The sequence below is a fragment of the Microcaecilia unicolor genome, chromosome 10, assembly GCF_901765095.1.
Source record: "Microcaecilia unicolor chromosome 10, aMicUni1.1, whole genome shotgun sequence".
Taxonomy (NCBI): domain Eukaryota; kingdom Metazoa; phylum Chordata; class Amphibia; order Gymnophiona; family Siphonopidae; genus Microcaecilia; species Microcaecilia unicolor.
Window position 1 is genome coordinate 32,830,944 of NC_044040.1, and position 17,046 is coordinate 32,847,989.

At 43.4% G+C, this 17,046-nt stretch overlaps 1 protein-coding gene across 5 annotated transcripts in view; it reads left to right on the top strand.

Moving 5' to 3' along the window:
• Nucleotides 1-17,046, top strand: part of CADPS2 (calcium dependent secretion activator 2) — a 596,794-nt gene that overhangs the window by 421,363 nt on the left and 158,385 nt on the right. For all 5 annotated transcript variants that reach the window (XM_030215887.1, XM_030215888.1, XM_030215889.1 and 2 more), the window contains exon 17: nucleotides 12,765-12,868. In XM_030215887.1, coding sequence (XP_030071747.1) covers nucleotides 12,765-12,868 — 104 coding nt within the window. The remainder of the gene's footprint in view (nucleotides 1-12,764; nucleotides 12,869-17,046) is intronic.

Consider the following 17,046-nt stretch of genomic DNA (forward strand, 5'->3'; position numbering starts at 1 on the left):
TTACTGTAAATTGTCATTTGAAATGGTAAATCACATTAATCTGCCGTTTTGTTCTCCCTCTTTTTGATCTTTTGTCTCACCTTTATTCTAATGAAAACCCATTTACTGCTTTTTCTTAAGGCATTTTAAGAGGTGGCATGACTTTTGATAATTGTTATGATCTTATCCACATTGTAATATTTCTGGAGAATTATACTGTCATAAAATAAGTATGAAATAAGTAAAATAAAGGGACCCTTTTGCTAAGCTGCATTACCACGTGTTAAATGTTAGTGCAGGCCCACACTAATGTCTAATGCATGTTGAAAGCCAGTATGGGGAACAAATCCATGCTACCTGCTTAACGCAAGAATAGGTGGAGCATGGTGGTTTGATGGAGGAGTGGCTAGTAATGGCAATAGTATGGCTACACTAATACCACCTCGGGAATTGTTTTAAATAGAAAACCAAGGCTACAAACGTAGCCAGAGGTCCATAATGCAAGTGAGCTCCAAGGTGACAGTGAAGTAAGGAACAAAACTGTAAGAATGTTGACAGACAAGAATAGGAATTGAATTCCCACCACTGAGCGCAGTATTTGCATTGGGTTTAAGCAGAAGAGCTGTTGGGTATTGAAGAGCCAGTAATGCACAAGGGAACAGATAAAAGGCAATTCTATAAATAGGCATGTGCAGTTTTACATAAGAACATAAGAATAGCAATACTAGGTCAGACCATGGCTTCCCCATGTCTGTCTCATTAGTAGATTATGGACTTTTCCTCCAGGACGTTGTCCAAACCTTTTTTAAACCCAGATATGCAAACTGCTGTTACCACATCCTCCAGCAATGAACTCCAGTGTGTTAACTATTTGCTGAGTAAAAAAATATTTCCTCCTATTTGTTTTTAAAGAATTGAATACAATCAGGCTTATTTTTGAAAGAGAAGGACACCCATCTTTCAACACAAATCGGAAGATGGGCGTCCTTCTCCCAAATCGGCATAATCGAAAGCCGATTTTGGGCATCCCCAACTGCTTTCCGTTGCGGGGACGACCAAAGTTCCTGGGGGCATGTCTGAGGCGTAGCGAAGGCGGGACTTGGGTGTGCCTAACACATGGGCATCCTTGACCCATAGTCGATAAAAAAGGGCATCCCTGATGAGCACATGGACTACTTTACTTGATCCTTTTTTTGTTACGACCAAGCCACGAAAAGGTGCCCGATCTGACCAGATGACCACCGGAGGGAATCGGGGATGACCTCCCCTTACTCCCCCAGTGGTTACTAACCCCCTCCCACCCTCAAAAAATAGTTTAAAAATCTTTTGTGCCAGCCTCAAATGTCATACTCAGGTCTCTGACAGCAGTATGCATGTCCCTGGAGCAGTTTTAGTGGGTGCAATGCACTTCAGGCAGGCGGACCCAGGCCCACCCCCCACCACCACCACCTGTTACACTTGTGGTGGTAAATGTGAGCCCCCCTTCACCTGTAAGGGCTATAGTAGTGGTGTACAGTTGTAGGTAGTGGGTTTTTGGGGGGTTCAGCACACAAGGTAAGGGAGCTATGTACCTGGGAGCTTTTTCTGCAGTGCCCCCTAGGATGCCCGGTTGGTGTCCTGGCATGTCAGGGGGACCAGTGCACTATGAATGCTGGCTCCTCCCACGACCAAATGGCTTGCATGTGGTCATTTCTGAGATGGGCGTCCTTAGTTTCCATTATCATCAAAAATCAGAAATGACCAAGTCTAAGGACTACTATCTCTAGGGGCGACTTAAATGTCAAGATTTGGGCGTCCCCGACCACATTATTGAAATGAAAGATGGACACCCACCTTGTTTCGATAATACGGGTTTCCCCGCCCCTTCACCGGGACGTCCTGCGAGGACGTCCTCAGGAAAACTTGGGCGCTCCTTTCGATTATGCCCCTCAATGACACCTAGATGTTTTTCTTAGGTGCTGATTCCCAAGGTGGACCCTAACATCAGATAACTATGAATCAGATTATTCTTCCCAATGTGCATCACTTTGCATTTGTCCACATAAAATTTCATTTGCCATTTGGATACCCAGTCTTCTAATTTTCTAAGGGCTCCCTGCAATTTTTCACAGTCCGCATGCGTTTTAACAACTTTTAATAGTTTTGTGTCATCCGTTAGTTTAATCACCTCACTTATCATTCCAATTTCCATATCGTTTATAAATATGTTAAATAGCACCAGTCCCAGTATAGATCCCTGCGGCACTCAAGTATTCACCCTCCTCCATTGAGAAAAATGGCCATTTAACCCTACCCTCTGTTTTCTATCCATTAACCTATTCCTAATTCATAACAGAACATTGCCTCCTATCCCATGACTCTTTAAGTTTCCCAAGAGTCTCTCATGAAGAACTTCAAAAGCTGTCTGAAAATCTAGATGCACTACATCAACCGGCTCGCCTTTATCAACATGTATATTCACGTCTTTAAAGAAATGAAGCAAATTGGTGAGGCAAGACTTCCCTTGGCTGAATCCATGCTGACTCTGTCCCATTAAACCATGTTTATCTACATGTTCTATAATTTTATTCTTTATAATAGTTTCCACTATTTTGCCTGGCACTGATGTCAGACTTACTGGTTTGTAATTTCCTTGATCACCCCCTGGAACCCTTTTTAAAAATTGGCATTACATTGGACACCCTCCAATCTTCAGGTACTATGGATGATTTTAATGACAGGTTATATATATATCACTAACAGTAGATGAGCAATTTCATGTTTGCATGCGTAAGTGCACACTGCGCTATTCTATATGATAGTGCTATAGCACATAGCTGTAAGGAGGACATATATGTGGATGGGGCATGAACATGTCCCCAACTTATGCATGCAACCTATAGAATGCAATAAGTTACATGTGTTGCATGTCATACTTAAGTGTGCCCATTGATGCTTGCCATTGACCTGGGCTAAATGGTCACTGTAGGTGAACCAAGGCGGGTTTACCCTAGTATTCTGTAGTGGAATCTGGGCACCCAGATGCTGTTATTGAAAAGGTAGTTTTTGCACAGCATTAGGACACATAAGCAGGGACACCCTTGTTACAGATTTGCCACCAGTGTGCTCTAAAGGTACGCAAGAGCCAAGGTTATATAACTGTATGCTATAAGAGTATATCCCATGATTGAAGGTGTAGAAGTATCATCACTTGATTCTTTAGTTTCATTACAATCTACTTTGATTCATAGTATTATTTACTCCTTGGAATTACAGATGAAATGGCACAAACTATTCACAAAAAAAGGTTTTGCTAATTAGTAACTCAGGTGAAGAAGAAAAAAAGTGTGAGGATAAACCACATCGATTACCAATTTTTATCTTCCATTATAATAATTTTTTAATTGAATTTATAGATATAGCATCCACAGTAAACCAAGAAGATGCATTAAGCAATACAAAACATAATCATCAAGCGAAATGGGACTTGATATACTGCCTTTCTGAGGTTTTTGCAACTACATTCAAAGCGGTTTACATATATTCAGGTACTTATTTTGTACCAGGGGCAATGGAGGGTTAAGTGACTTGCCCAGAGTCACAAGGAGCTGCAGTGGGAACTGAACTCAGTCCCCCAGGATCAAAGTCCACTGCACTAACCACTAGGCAACTCCACTCCAAAAAAAAGATATTTGCATCAAGTCCACATCATGGGATTCGCAGGAGTCACTAAGAAAATCCAAGAATCCTATATAATAAAACACACCTCCAATATTCTGAAGCTGACTGCATGGCTGAGGCATTCCTGATCTCTGTATCCATCTCCTGAATTGACATCACTTACTTCCGGGTTCGTCACAAGCAGAAGTGACCAACCACACGAGGTTTCTCGTCTTCAGAATGTTGGAGGTGCATTCTATTAAATAGGATTGGTCAGTTCCTTGAAGCACAGCCAGAGCTCAGCGTCCTGCACAGTAACGCTCAGACACCAGAGAGAGAGGGGGGGGGGGGGCCTGACACCAGAGAGAGGGAGGGAGGGGGACCTGACACCAGGGGGGGGGGAGGTCTCTCTCTCTCTCTTTCTCTCTTTCTTTCTCTCTCTCTCTCTCTCTCTCTCTCTCTTACAGTCAATGTCTTTCTCTCACTCTCACACACTCTATGTCTCACACTGTATCACATTCATTCTCTATGTGTCACACACTCTCTTGGTCTCATACACTCAGTCTCACAGAGAGTCTGTGTCTCACACACACTCTCTCTCTCTCTCTCACACTGTGTCTCACATACGCACTTGCACACACTCTCATTCTCACACACACACTCTCTCTCTCTCACAGACACACTCGCACCCAGACTCACTCTCTCTCTCTCACACACACACTCTCTCGCACATTCTCTCTCTCTCACACACACAGTCACTCTCACTTACACTCTCTCAAACATACACACTCCGAGGAAAACCTTGCTAGCGCCCGTTTCATTTGTGTCAGAAACGGGCCTTTTTTACTAGTCATATATATAAAGATAACTATTCAGGCATAAAAAATAAACAACAATATCCCAAACTAACCTAACTCACTTACAATATAGCTTATTCCATGTTTGTTGCTTTAGAAGATAGAAACACTTTCAAATGATTAGGTTCCAAGAAAATATATAATTTGCTTTCGTATGCATCTAGCTAACACATGCATCTAGCTTTTCCTATATGGGCACTCAGCTGTGGAATGCACTGCCACTTGACCTGAAAACAATTTACAACTTAATCAACTTTCGTAAATCACTGAAGACTTATCTCTTCAAGAAGGCATACCACAATGATCCATAATAGGAACTGTAACACATCACCCCTTACTTGATATTCTGATTGTTTTCTCTCTTACCTGATTGCTTAATACTATTTTGTCATCCATGTTCTTTATGTAATATCAATTGTAATTTACACTCCGGAATGGCGAATGCCATGACGGAACATTGTAAGCCACATTGAGCCTGCAAATGGATGGGATAATGTGGGATACAAATGCAACAAACAAATAAATAAATTACCAGGCATTTACATGAAAATATTAAGAAGAAAATGCCATCCACAGCCAAAACCTTTGTGTTAAGCTGTAAGAAAGCTTTATGATGCATTTGCATTGGCCTGGAAACACTGTCATTTTTTGACCACAAAAGGGTATATATTCTTCTTTTAAAAATATGTCCTAAGAATTGCCATTTTTTTCTAAAAAAAAAAAAAGTAAAAGTAACCAGTTCGGTTCTCAATTACATCCTTAGAGGATTCATGAAATTTGGTAAGATCTAAATAATCAGGGGAATTTAAGTTATCAAACTCACTGTTTTGATTAATTTGGCTTACATCTTTAGACATATAATACATAGTCTTTATGGGGCCCTTTTGCTAAGGCGCGTAAGCGCCTATGTGCACCCAACGTGCAGCAATTCCAAGTTACCGCCCAGCTACATCATGACCCTTGCGGTAATATTACTTTTTACGCGTGCCCACTATGTGTGCCGGAAAATATTTTTATCTTCTGGCATGTAGGCGGTAATCGGGCAGTAATCGGCATCCTACACACGTAGACCATTACTGCCCGGTTACTGCATGAGACCTTACCGTTAGGTCAATGGCTGGCGGTAAGGTGTCAGACCCATTTTGCCGCATGTCCATTTTCGGCAAAAATAAAGAACAGGTATTTTTACAGGTGCTCTGAAATAGATTCTGTGCACACCCAAAACATGCATCTACACTACTGCAAGCCATTTTTCAAGGTGTGCCTTAGGAAAAGGGCCCCTATATCAGCTGAATGAAATGCCATTTGCATAACATCTTTCATGTACATCTTAAAAAGTTCCATTGAAGAAAGAAAAAGAGTAATAGAAAAGTTTTAGAAACCGCAAGTTACAGAATTCTCCAAATGCCTATGCAACATAAGACTATCTTTTAACAGAAGACACTACAGCTGTTTGACAAGAGGCAACCTGAGTACCCAATTTCTCCTTGTCCTTTTGCAATGTAATAAACCGTTTATCAGTTTCAACAAATTTTTCTGCTGTTTCAAAAGTAAATTTACTATACAATGATAAAGTCTCTTTAAAGTTTTTATCCATCTTAAACAAAACATCATAAATATCTTTCAAAGAAACCTCCTGTTTAGAAGCAGATGATACTGAGTCAGATAATAAAATGGGGTAAAAATGGAACGGGATGAGTAGTAGCTTTCTGCATAGGTCCCTCAGCCAGGTATTTCTGATGTTTAAATTAATGAGGATGTTAAATGCTTTTAAATTGAGTCCACGTGATGCGATGAGCTGAGCAGACGTGCAGTGCTGCAGCTCGTGGGCCTCAACCCCGTATTCTTAAAAATACTGCTCAAAAAACATTAATAAAATAGCCGCCGGCTACAGCATAACTGCATGGACAAATACCTGAACAAAACCCCGATTGGAATGGCGCTTCGGACCGGGAAAAAAGAGAAAGAAAAGGTTAAGTTGCCTGCCTCCGAGTCTAAAATGGCGGGCGAACCACAACAATGTGAACAAGCATTTTCGACGTCGCAACTGGAGCAACTAACAGCCGCGGTGGCGAAGGCCTGGCAGCCTCGGTGGGACACTGTTGAACAAAAAATAGACACTTTCCACGCTAAGTTGGAGGGACTGGAGACCCGCGCGGAAGATCTCTCTGTGCGGGTTTCGGCTTTAGAAGATGACTCACAGGCCTATAGCGTGGACATCCGCGAAATTAAACAACAGCTCCAGGAGCATTACGATAAACTGGAGGACTTAGAAAACCGCTCCAGGAGGAACAATGTGCGCATTGTAGGCATCTCGGAAAACATACCGGACAGAAATTTAGTGCCTTGGCTCACAGACTGGCTATCTAAAGAATTGGCCTTATCAGACTCCCTTGGGCCTTTAGTACTTGAGCGCGCACACCGCGTGGGACGCAAAACTGATAGTCAAAAGAGACCTCGTGTCATAGTGGCGCGAGTGCTCAACTACCGCTCTAAAATGGAAATACTGAATGGATTTAAGATTAGGAGGGGAGACTTAACACACGAGGGGCGCCCAGTTTTGATGTTTCAGGACTACTCCTTTGGCGTACAAGAGCAACGGAAAAAATTCCATCAGATATGCTCAATGCTAGCACAGAAACAAATTCGCTTTAGGCTCCAATACCCGGCTACGCTAAAAGTTCTGATACAAGGACAGTGGCACACTTTCCAAACATCAGAGGAAGCCAAGACTGGATTACAGGAGAAGGGCATCTCTGAGGGTGATTGAAAGTCCTAAAACGCTTGCTGTGAGTCGGAGAATAATATATATAGCAGCAGCAGTAAGTACAGGAAATTTAAATCATACGGGGAGGAGGGCCCCTCGCTACTCAGGTGGACTCTAGCCGTACCCAGGCGCAGGTCTGGGCCTGGATGATGGCAGAGGGATGGAAGAAAGGGTGGGGGGTAAGGGGGGGATTGGGATTTGGGATGTTATTCAGTTCAAAATCAAAGAGTACCAGAAGTTTAAAATCACTGTATGTTAGAGATCAATGGGGTAATATGAAACACTTAGGCAACTTGGGTAGTTGGGGTGAGTGGTCGGAGAGCTGGGGGATTCTTACAGTTAAAGAACAGCGAGAGACCGTAAAGTTGGGGGGCAGGATCACTAAAAATGGTGAGTTTAGTAAGCATGTCCACTAGAATTGTAACCTGGAATGTAGGAGGAATAAGCTCCCCGATTAAAAGATCTAAGATCTTATCAGCATTGAAAAGACATAAAGCTGATGTGGCATGCTTGCAAGAAACCCGCCTCACGGAGAAAGAACATTTAAAGCTGCAAAAATCATGGGTTAGCGAAGTATTTGCCTCCCCATCTCGCGGTAAGAAGGGGGGAGTTGCTGTACTATTTCGAAAAGGACTCCCCTATAAAGCTACAATCTTGGAAAGGGGGGATAGAGGGGATTTTATTTTGCTAAAAGTGTGGCTAGAAGGGAGGAACTTGTTGCTGCTGGTATTATATGGGCCCAATAATTTTGATGCTGCATTCTTTAAAGATCTGGCCGGGAGATGTTTGCAGAGTGGGGGAGGAGATTTGATAGTAGCAGGGGATTTTAATGCGGTTATAGACCCTCGTCAAGATTGCACTAATATCCTGGCCTCCGACTACCGTGGGACGAGGGCGCGAGAGTTCCAAATGTTTAATAAAACGTTAGATTTAGTGGACACGTGGAGGGTGCTCCACCCTGGGGAGAGCGATTATACACATAGGTCAAGGGCACATGGCTCTCATGCCAGGATAGACTATATTATGTTGGCCCGTCCCTTGTTTCATCTGGTGGAGGCAGCAACCATAGGTCCCGAAGAAATATCCGACCACGCCCTGGTATGGGTAGACCTTAAGCTTAGGTCAGAGTTCAAGGGGGGGACAGGATGGAGGTATCCGGCTCATCTACATACCGACCCGCACCTGCGGGCGCATGTACAAAAGAGCTGGGAGCAATACATAGAGCATAATGGTATACATGCAGATCTCCAACCTGAGCTGTTCTGGTCAGCTTCAAAGGCAGTTCTGCGGGGGGCTATCATAGCTTACTGTAGCGCTAAGAATAAACGAAAAGCAGCTAGCATATTACTCTTAGAACGACAGCTACAGAGGGCTAAAAAGATACACTTACATCATCCCTCTTTGGTTACCCTGGAAAATTTAAAAGCCACTCGGGTAGCATTAAATAGTCTGCTGCATGAGAAAGAGGTGAAGTCTTCTTTGTTTTATAAATACAAATTAGAGAGGTTTGGGAACAAGGTAGGCAGAATGATGGGGCGATTAATTAAAACGGTAGGCGGTCCACGGACGGTGACCTCCCTAAAAAGCCATAAGGGAGAACTCATAAGTGACAATAGAAAGATAGGACAGACATTTACAGAATATTTTACTACTTTATATCAAAAGCAATCACCTCCAAACGCACATGCAATACGAGATTATTTGCAGCACATAGACCTCCCCAAATTAACGGAGGAACAGCTGGAAACTTTAAACCAGCCATTGACAATGTCCGAGCTGCAGAGGGGGGTCAAAGCGTTAAAATTGCGGTCTGCACCGGGCCCAGACGGTTTTTCTGGGGAATACTATAAAATCCTGCCTGGTAAAGCCTTAGCAGCACTCCTGGAATATTTCCAAGAGGTCATTGAGGAAGGGAGCTTTCCACGATATGCGAACACAGCGTTGATAACGCTCATACCTAAACCAGGGAAACCCTTAGACAAAGTGGAATCATATAGACCGATATCGCTATTAAATGTAGACACAAAAGTATTGGCGAAAATAATGGCAGATAGGCTGGCACAATGCTTGCCCTCACTGATAGGTACAGAGCAGGTGGGATTCGTGAGAGGCCGACAGGCGGTACATAATGTCAGGAAGCTCCTTTTGACAATAGCAGCAAGTAGACAAAACGAGGTACCCACCCTGATTCTGAGTCTTGATGCTGAGAAAGCCTTTGACCGGGTTGGGTGGGACTTCATGTTTCAAACATTGGAAAAGATGGGTATAAGGGGGTGGTTTACACAAGCGGTAGAAACTCTATACAGTCAACCCAGAGCGAGTGTATTGGTGAATGGTATCAGGGAGACAGAGTTTCAGATTTACAGAGGTACCAGGCAGGGCTGCCCCCTGTCTCCCCTGCTGTTTCTATTGTCTCTGGAGCCCCTGATACGAACGGTCCTCGCAGCCCCAGACCTACAAGGGGTTACATTAGTGGGTCATACAATAAAAATTCTGGCCTACGCAGATGACTTATTGGTGGTACTGAGGGAGCCCTCCAGAACCCTAGAACGATTACTAAAGATCATTGAACAATATGGGAGTCTCTCTGGCTTCCAATTAAACCTACACAAATCCACAGCACTTCCAGTGCTCCCGGAGATACAAACAACCTGGCCTGGAACTTTTCCCCTACAATGGGCGCGGATCTCGCTGACCTATCTGGGAGTCCACATCCCCATGGATTTGTCCAAACTTTATGAACTCAATGTACAGCGGCTTTTGCGGGACACAAAAAAACAGTTGTTGGCCTGGAGGGCGCTGCCACTTTCTCTAATGGGACGAATTGCCCTGGTCAATATGGTCATAGTTCCTAGATGGCTGTATACATTTCAGACCCTCCCGCTCTTTTTAAAGAGGACTGATGAGCAACAACTGATAAAAACAGTGCAGGTCTTCGTATGGAGGGGGAAAAAACCACGCCTCCCATACTCAGTGCTATGTATCCCGACAGAATATGGTGGCTTGGGACTCCTGAACATCAAATTTATGACAGTGGCCAGTGGCATGCGCCATATAAATGACTGGTTCAGAGGAACTCAAGATTTCACAAACACAGCACTTGAACTACAGCAGCACCCTGAAATACATTTTAGTACCTACTTACATGTAAGGGGGCCCCAGATACCTTACATTTTGAGAGTTTCTGGAATAATGAAGACAGCAAGAATGGTGTGGAAATGGATTTGTAAACTTCACAACTTTTCAGCGAGGACCACTCCATACCTACCCATATGTGGAAATCCGGCCTTTGAGGCTGGCTTACTATATCCAGCTTTTCAGAGATGGGGACGCAGTGGGATGCGATATTTATTACATGTTGTTACCCCGGAGGGAAAACTTAAATCCTTTCCGGAACTACAGAAAGAATACTCTTTACGTCCCTCGGACAAATTCCATTACCTCCAACTGAGGCACTATGTGCAATCTTTGCCGTGGGAAGACTTAGCAGAGGACGTTCAAGAGGAACTAACTTCAGCCTTTTCTCTCACAGCGCAACAAAAGATTCCACTCAAATTCCATCACAGACATATTAAAGATACAGCAGAAGAACTGGATTATAATAAGCTACTGGCCATGTGGAAAAATGACATACAATTAGATTTGACGGCATCTCAACTTAAAGAGCACCTGTTAAAGATACGGAAACAAACCAGCATGACTATGCATTGGGAACTGCAATTTAAAATAGCGCTCCGCCTCTACATATCCCCGAGAAGAGCTTTCCACATGGGGCTCTCCTCGTGGGGAGAGTGCCCCAAATGCGGAGAAGTCGGAGCCACACTGGGACATATGCTCTGGAGTTGCAGGGGTGTAGCGCGATTCTGGACACTTCTGATCCAATATGTCTCTGGCCTGTGGTCCGCACAATGGAAATATGACTCTGGGTTATTGCTGGGACACCCAAAATTCATCTATCCAATCCCAGCAGGATTTACAATTTTTGTTCAGAAAGCAATTATAGTTGCCAAACAAGTGATCATGGCTGGCTGGCTGTCTCGACAATGTCCCACGCGGACTCAGTGGAGGACGCGCATGATAGCACTATTGAGATTGGAGAGAATGGGGATAGCGGACTTTAATTCCAAAGCTGGATCACAGTTTCAAGTTGTATGGAACACATTTCTTCACACACTAACTCCGACAGCTAGGAGTAGACTATTGAACTACTAATGGTACTCTGTAGACTAGTAATAAGGGGATGGGGAAGGGGGGAAGGGGAGTAGGGGGGAGAGGGGGGAGGGAAAGGGGTTAGTTGGAGGGGAAGTATATATAAAACAAGTTCTGATTATTGCGTTTCTGTAACAATGTGTTTTACTTTACCTTGCAATAAAAAAGATTTAACATAAAATGGAACGGGATAATCCTTTGGATTGATTGGAACCCAAGAGCTGTACAACTTCTTTAGTAGTCCCCAAAATTGTAGAAGAAACAGAATGAGCGAAGGTGCCCTCTTTGTGTTTCAAAAGAAGTCTAGAGTAAGTAGAATTGATAATTTGTTCACTTTTTCTTCCTTACGGAGTATAGAGAGAATTAAGCTATTAGATAACTTATTTTTATTTCAGGAAGCAAGATAGGATAAAATAGTTTTGACTTTTTTAGTATCAGCTATTGATTACAGGCACTTTAGAGGTCTAATCAAGACATTTGTTCAGGAAATATGTCTTGAATTCTACTGGGCAGTTATTTTGAAGGTTGAGTTTAATCATAAATCTATTTTCCTGGTTATGTTCAGTTTTCTTGACGTATTCCGCTTAAAACCTCAAGGTAAATGACGGAATATAGGATATATTGTTATGTTCTGTTATTTTCTTTTCTGTGTTTTGTTTTATTTCTATTACCATTAGAGTTAAATGGCAACACATTCTATATTATGATACAGCTAGTAACAATTCCCCAGATTCTATAAACTTATACACCCAGCTTTACACTTAGCACAGAAAGTCATATGCTCAAGGTACAGAGTAAGGTCAGTTGCATGCATAGATTAATTTAATAATGAACTGATAATTGGTGTTAATGAGCAATAAGCTACAATCGCCTTAATTGGCACTAATTGGTACCAATTAACAGTTACACACACAACTGTCCTTAGTCTATATTCTTTAGCATGCACTCAAATTCTGTCACAGGCTTTAACTAGGGATGTGGCCATAGGTCAGGGGCGTTGCCTAGCAATTATGTGCATATGTTATAGAATACTAACATTTGTACATCTAACTGCCTACAGTGGGGCACAAGCACCTATACCAACTTTTGACATGGCATAACTACTCACACCTAAAGTTGGGTGCATATATACAGACTTACACTAGTATTCTATAATGGCAGTTGCACGCACAACTGCTGTTATAGAATCCGTGCTTAGCGCATTGTATGCCAGCACCTAACTTCAGGCACCCTTTCTTTGAATCTACCCCAATGTGTATATTCTGTGTCTGTGATACTAGTGGCTGAAACAAATTTTATTTTTTTTTCTTAAGAGATGTTGAGCCAAGCAGCACCCGCTAAAAAGTTGGAAGACATTCTTCATTTAGCTGAACTCTGCATGGAAGTACTGCAGCAGAATGAAGAGCATCATTCAGAGGTAAGAACTACTAGTTAGGCTGATAGGTCACATGTCATTTCCCAAGCAGGTTCTCCATGACGTGCATTATCACTGTCAGGGCACATTCTCACCTAAGTCTTTGGATGTTTGTGAAGTGGCTCAAATTCACAGGAAATATGCTTTGGGGGCCAGTTATTCAAAGGTACGTGTACGGTAAGACAGTGGCGGTGGATGCCGTCCGCCTCAGGTGCAGATAGCAAAGAGTGTGCAGTAAGCAGTCATGCGGCTGTTGGCTCTGCTGGTCTCCTGCCCCCTCTGACATCATCTTGCTGTTCCAGGGCAGGGGTCGGCAGAGCTGACAGCTGCGCAACAACTCAGTGCACCCCCTTCTGAGTCAAGGGAGGCTCTGCCTCGGGTGGCAACTAAGCTAGGTACAACCACTGCTGTTAGAAGGTAGTTCTATAAAGCCTGTGCTTACATTTACATGCCGATTACACACGTAACTTACTAGAATAATGGCATATACCCACGTATGTGTGCACATAAATGCATGTATGCTAAAAATCCACCTAAACTCTATTCTGTAAATATGCATACATCTTACATAGTGTGTATTTTACAGATAGGCATACAAGTAACTGCAGGAGCATCCCGAGCTAGAATTGTACCCTGTGCAACACACCTCAGCCACCTGAGGGGAGATAATGGTTTAGGAGCTATTTTTTTACTCCCGCATCTCCCTTGTGCCTTATACACTGCTTGCACTGCCCTATATAAGCAGCGTCTGAGTGGAGCATGGGCAAAGACTCACACTCATGTAACTTACAGAATACTATAAGTTACATGCATATCACTACAGCTTAAATTCACACACCTCATTCTCTGGCTAGCACCTAATTTATATGTGTGTATGTACATAACCTGTGCATGTAATTTTGCATGCCAAGTGCAAAAATGTGCGTTCGAGATAATAGAACAAGTGACAGAATGTTGCCGCTGTCTTTAGAGCTCAAACACAGTAGGAGCTGTTCTATAACTTGGTCAACTCTTGACCTCCTTTTTTTTTTTCCTTCTAAACTGCACTGATTGACCTACAGAAAGGAGACAGAGAAAGAACTGAATAAACCGTAAACACAAATTGGCACGTCTACATTAAGATGTGACCATTTATACCAGGCAAATGACGGGCACATAGGTGTGCCACACAACACCTGTAACTTGTAGAATACTGTACGTTGGAGAGACAACCATTCTCCTCCCATACCCCACCAAAGTGTACATCCCTTGCAGTTATGACCTAAGACACTTATGCAATATCTAAGGGGCCCTTCTACTAAGCTGTGGTAAAAAGTGGCCTAAGGTAGTTTGGACGCATGAAATTAGCATGGGGTGGGCCATTTTTTTACCACATCTGGGGAAAAAGGCTTTATTAAAAAATGTGGCCTCTTCCATTTTTGTATACCTGTTGTATACTTAATTTGATTTTATGATCTATACCAGTATTGTAGTTATATGTTTGATATCTTATGGTTCTTCTTATGGAATGGCAGTTACTTTGTACTTTGTAATGCATTTGGATGGATGTTACACTTAAAACTAATAAAAATAATAAAAATGAAAAAAAAATGTGGCAGTAAATGGCCGTGCGCTAAAATTAAAAGTAGTACGCAGCTATTTGAGCCCTTACCGCCACCCATTGACCTAGCAGTAAGGGCTCACGTGCTACTCACGAGGTAATCATGCAGCTTGCACCAATGTGGCCACGTTGCCGATTACCACCGGACACACCTCGTGGTAGAAAATAGAAAAATATTTTCTGCCACGGGAAACAGTGCGGGCCAACTTAGAAGTTACCACCAGGCACCCGTGCTACCCCGGCGGTAGTGTCGATCTGGCGCTCGCTACCTGCGCATTAGCCCTACTACTGCTTAATAAAAGGGCCCCTTATAGAATAGCATCATGGAGGGGGGCATATCTGGGGGGGGGGGGCAGAGAGTGGGCGTTACAGTGCAAATCAGTTTGTGTAGCCACATTACCATAACTGATTTGTGCAGGATTAGCATGTGAGCCCTTACCACCTACAAAACAGGTGGAAGTAAAGACTCGTGCTAATTTTTGGTATAGGAGGAGCCCATGAAGATAAAGCAGGGCTCCCACAAAAGGGGTGGCAGGGTAAGGGTTACTAAAGAAAGGAGGAGGGAGAGGAGGGAAGGAATCTAGGCAGGGATAGCCATTAAGAAAACAGGGAATGAATTAAAAAAAAAAAAAGGGGTGCGGAGATGCCATGTATTGTACAACCCCCTCCTAGCCCATCCTTTAGCCCTAGCTGAGGCATTCCTGTTGCGGCACAGAGGCTAGGGGAGATAGCCAAAGGTCTTGTGCAAGAAAAAGGGGCCATACAAAAGTTGCATGCTGCAGGGAAACACCCTCTTGAGTGGAGGTTGTGCTGTCGTCAGAAGCTAAAGGGGGAGGGGCCACTGTCTTGGACAGGCGGGAGGATCCAATTGAAGTGACAGTGTTACTATCAGCAGAGACCACCGAATCATCACCCCTGACTTTGGACTTTGGATGGTCGAGGGTGGGGGACAAAAGGTGGAAAACCAGGTGTGCTTGGATGAGCACCCAGGCAAAGAGATATGCAACAGAAGGCAACCTGCTTGGACAGCAGTACCTGTGCAGAGCAGTGGTACAACATGCAGATGGTTCAGTCATGCTATAACAACATGTCTAGCCCCCTTGGCCAGTTAGGTTGAATTGTTAGCAAGTTAAACAGGGATATATGGTGGTCCTTGTTAAAGTTTGTAAATGGTTTAAATGTTCTTTTGTAGCTGTAGTGCGACAATTGCAATAAATTCCACCATTTGGAAGAATTAATGCAGGTGGTTCGTGTACTTCACGAGAAGGAGAAAAGGGGATGAAAGGGGAGGAGGTAATATGAGCTGTGGAGGCAGAAGGGGCAAGGGAGGGGGAGGCAGGGACCTGTTAGTTCTGGCCTACCCCGTTTGTGGCTGTGCAGTAATGGTAGCATCAGTGCATAGCCATTAATTCAGAAAATGGAAAATTGGTCATAGCGTGTGGGGAAAAACCCACATAAGGCATGCTAAGCCCACTTTTTATCACAGCTTAGTAAAAGGACCCCTAGATTCGATATAGAGGTATTTTCTTAAAAAATATATAAAATAGTTGTAAAAGTTTGAATCTTACTTTTGTCAGGATTTTAGAAATTGGTGCAGATAGGAAGAAAATTCCTCCATTTTATGAATAACTAGCCGTTAAGCCCGTAAAAACTGGCGAGATTTCCATCTACCCTCCTCGCCGCCACTCCCTCCCCCCTCCGTGCCGGGCCCCCTGCACTGACCTGACAGCGCCTCTCACCTCCGTGTTAAAGCGCTACAGGCAGCAGCAGATCGCTGCTGCCTGCAGCGCTTTCACACGGAGGTGAGAGGCGCTGTCAGGTCAGTGCAGGGGGGCCCGATGCGGAGGAGGGCGGGAGCGGCGGCGGGGATGGGGGGGAGGGTGGAGGTTGGTGCGCGCGATGTTCGTTTCCAGGCGGCAGCGTCCGACAGTGACTCTAACTCCGTTTCCCTCTCTGTTCCGCCCTCTGACGTCATCACGTCTTGACGCGAGGGCGGGACAGAGAGGGAAGTCTCTACTGCGCACTTGCAGGTGAGTCAGTCACTTGCCGTTTATATGTTTGATTTCTCACTGTCTATTTCATTTTGAAGTCTATCAAAAGAGGTTTGTCCTTCAAATACTGTGTAAAATTATCCAATAGGAAGAGGGTACAAGAGTTTTATTCCACTTTTTTTTTTTTTTTTTTTTAGTTTATTGTGAGACTGGGACATCTTTGCTTTGACTTACAAGAGTGAAAATCTACTTCTGGTTTAGATACATGAAACTTTATTTATTTTCCTTCCCGATTGAATACAAACTACTCACAGCAAGCACTGTTAGATTTGCAACCCATTGGTTATTGATGATATCTTAATATAAAGCAACTGCACTGATTTTTCTTCTGCACTATTTCCATGGTGATCTGATAAGAAACACATCAAACACAGGAGCACATCTAAATTTAATGCTTCTGATTTCTGAAATGTTGAAAGATGCCAGATAGGATTTTTTTTGAAGAATAATTTACATGAAATGTTACACAGAGGCAAAACTGAGGTGCATAATACATATTGTTATAAATATGAGGCTTCAAAACATCTGCT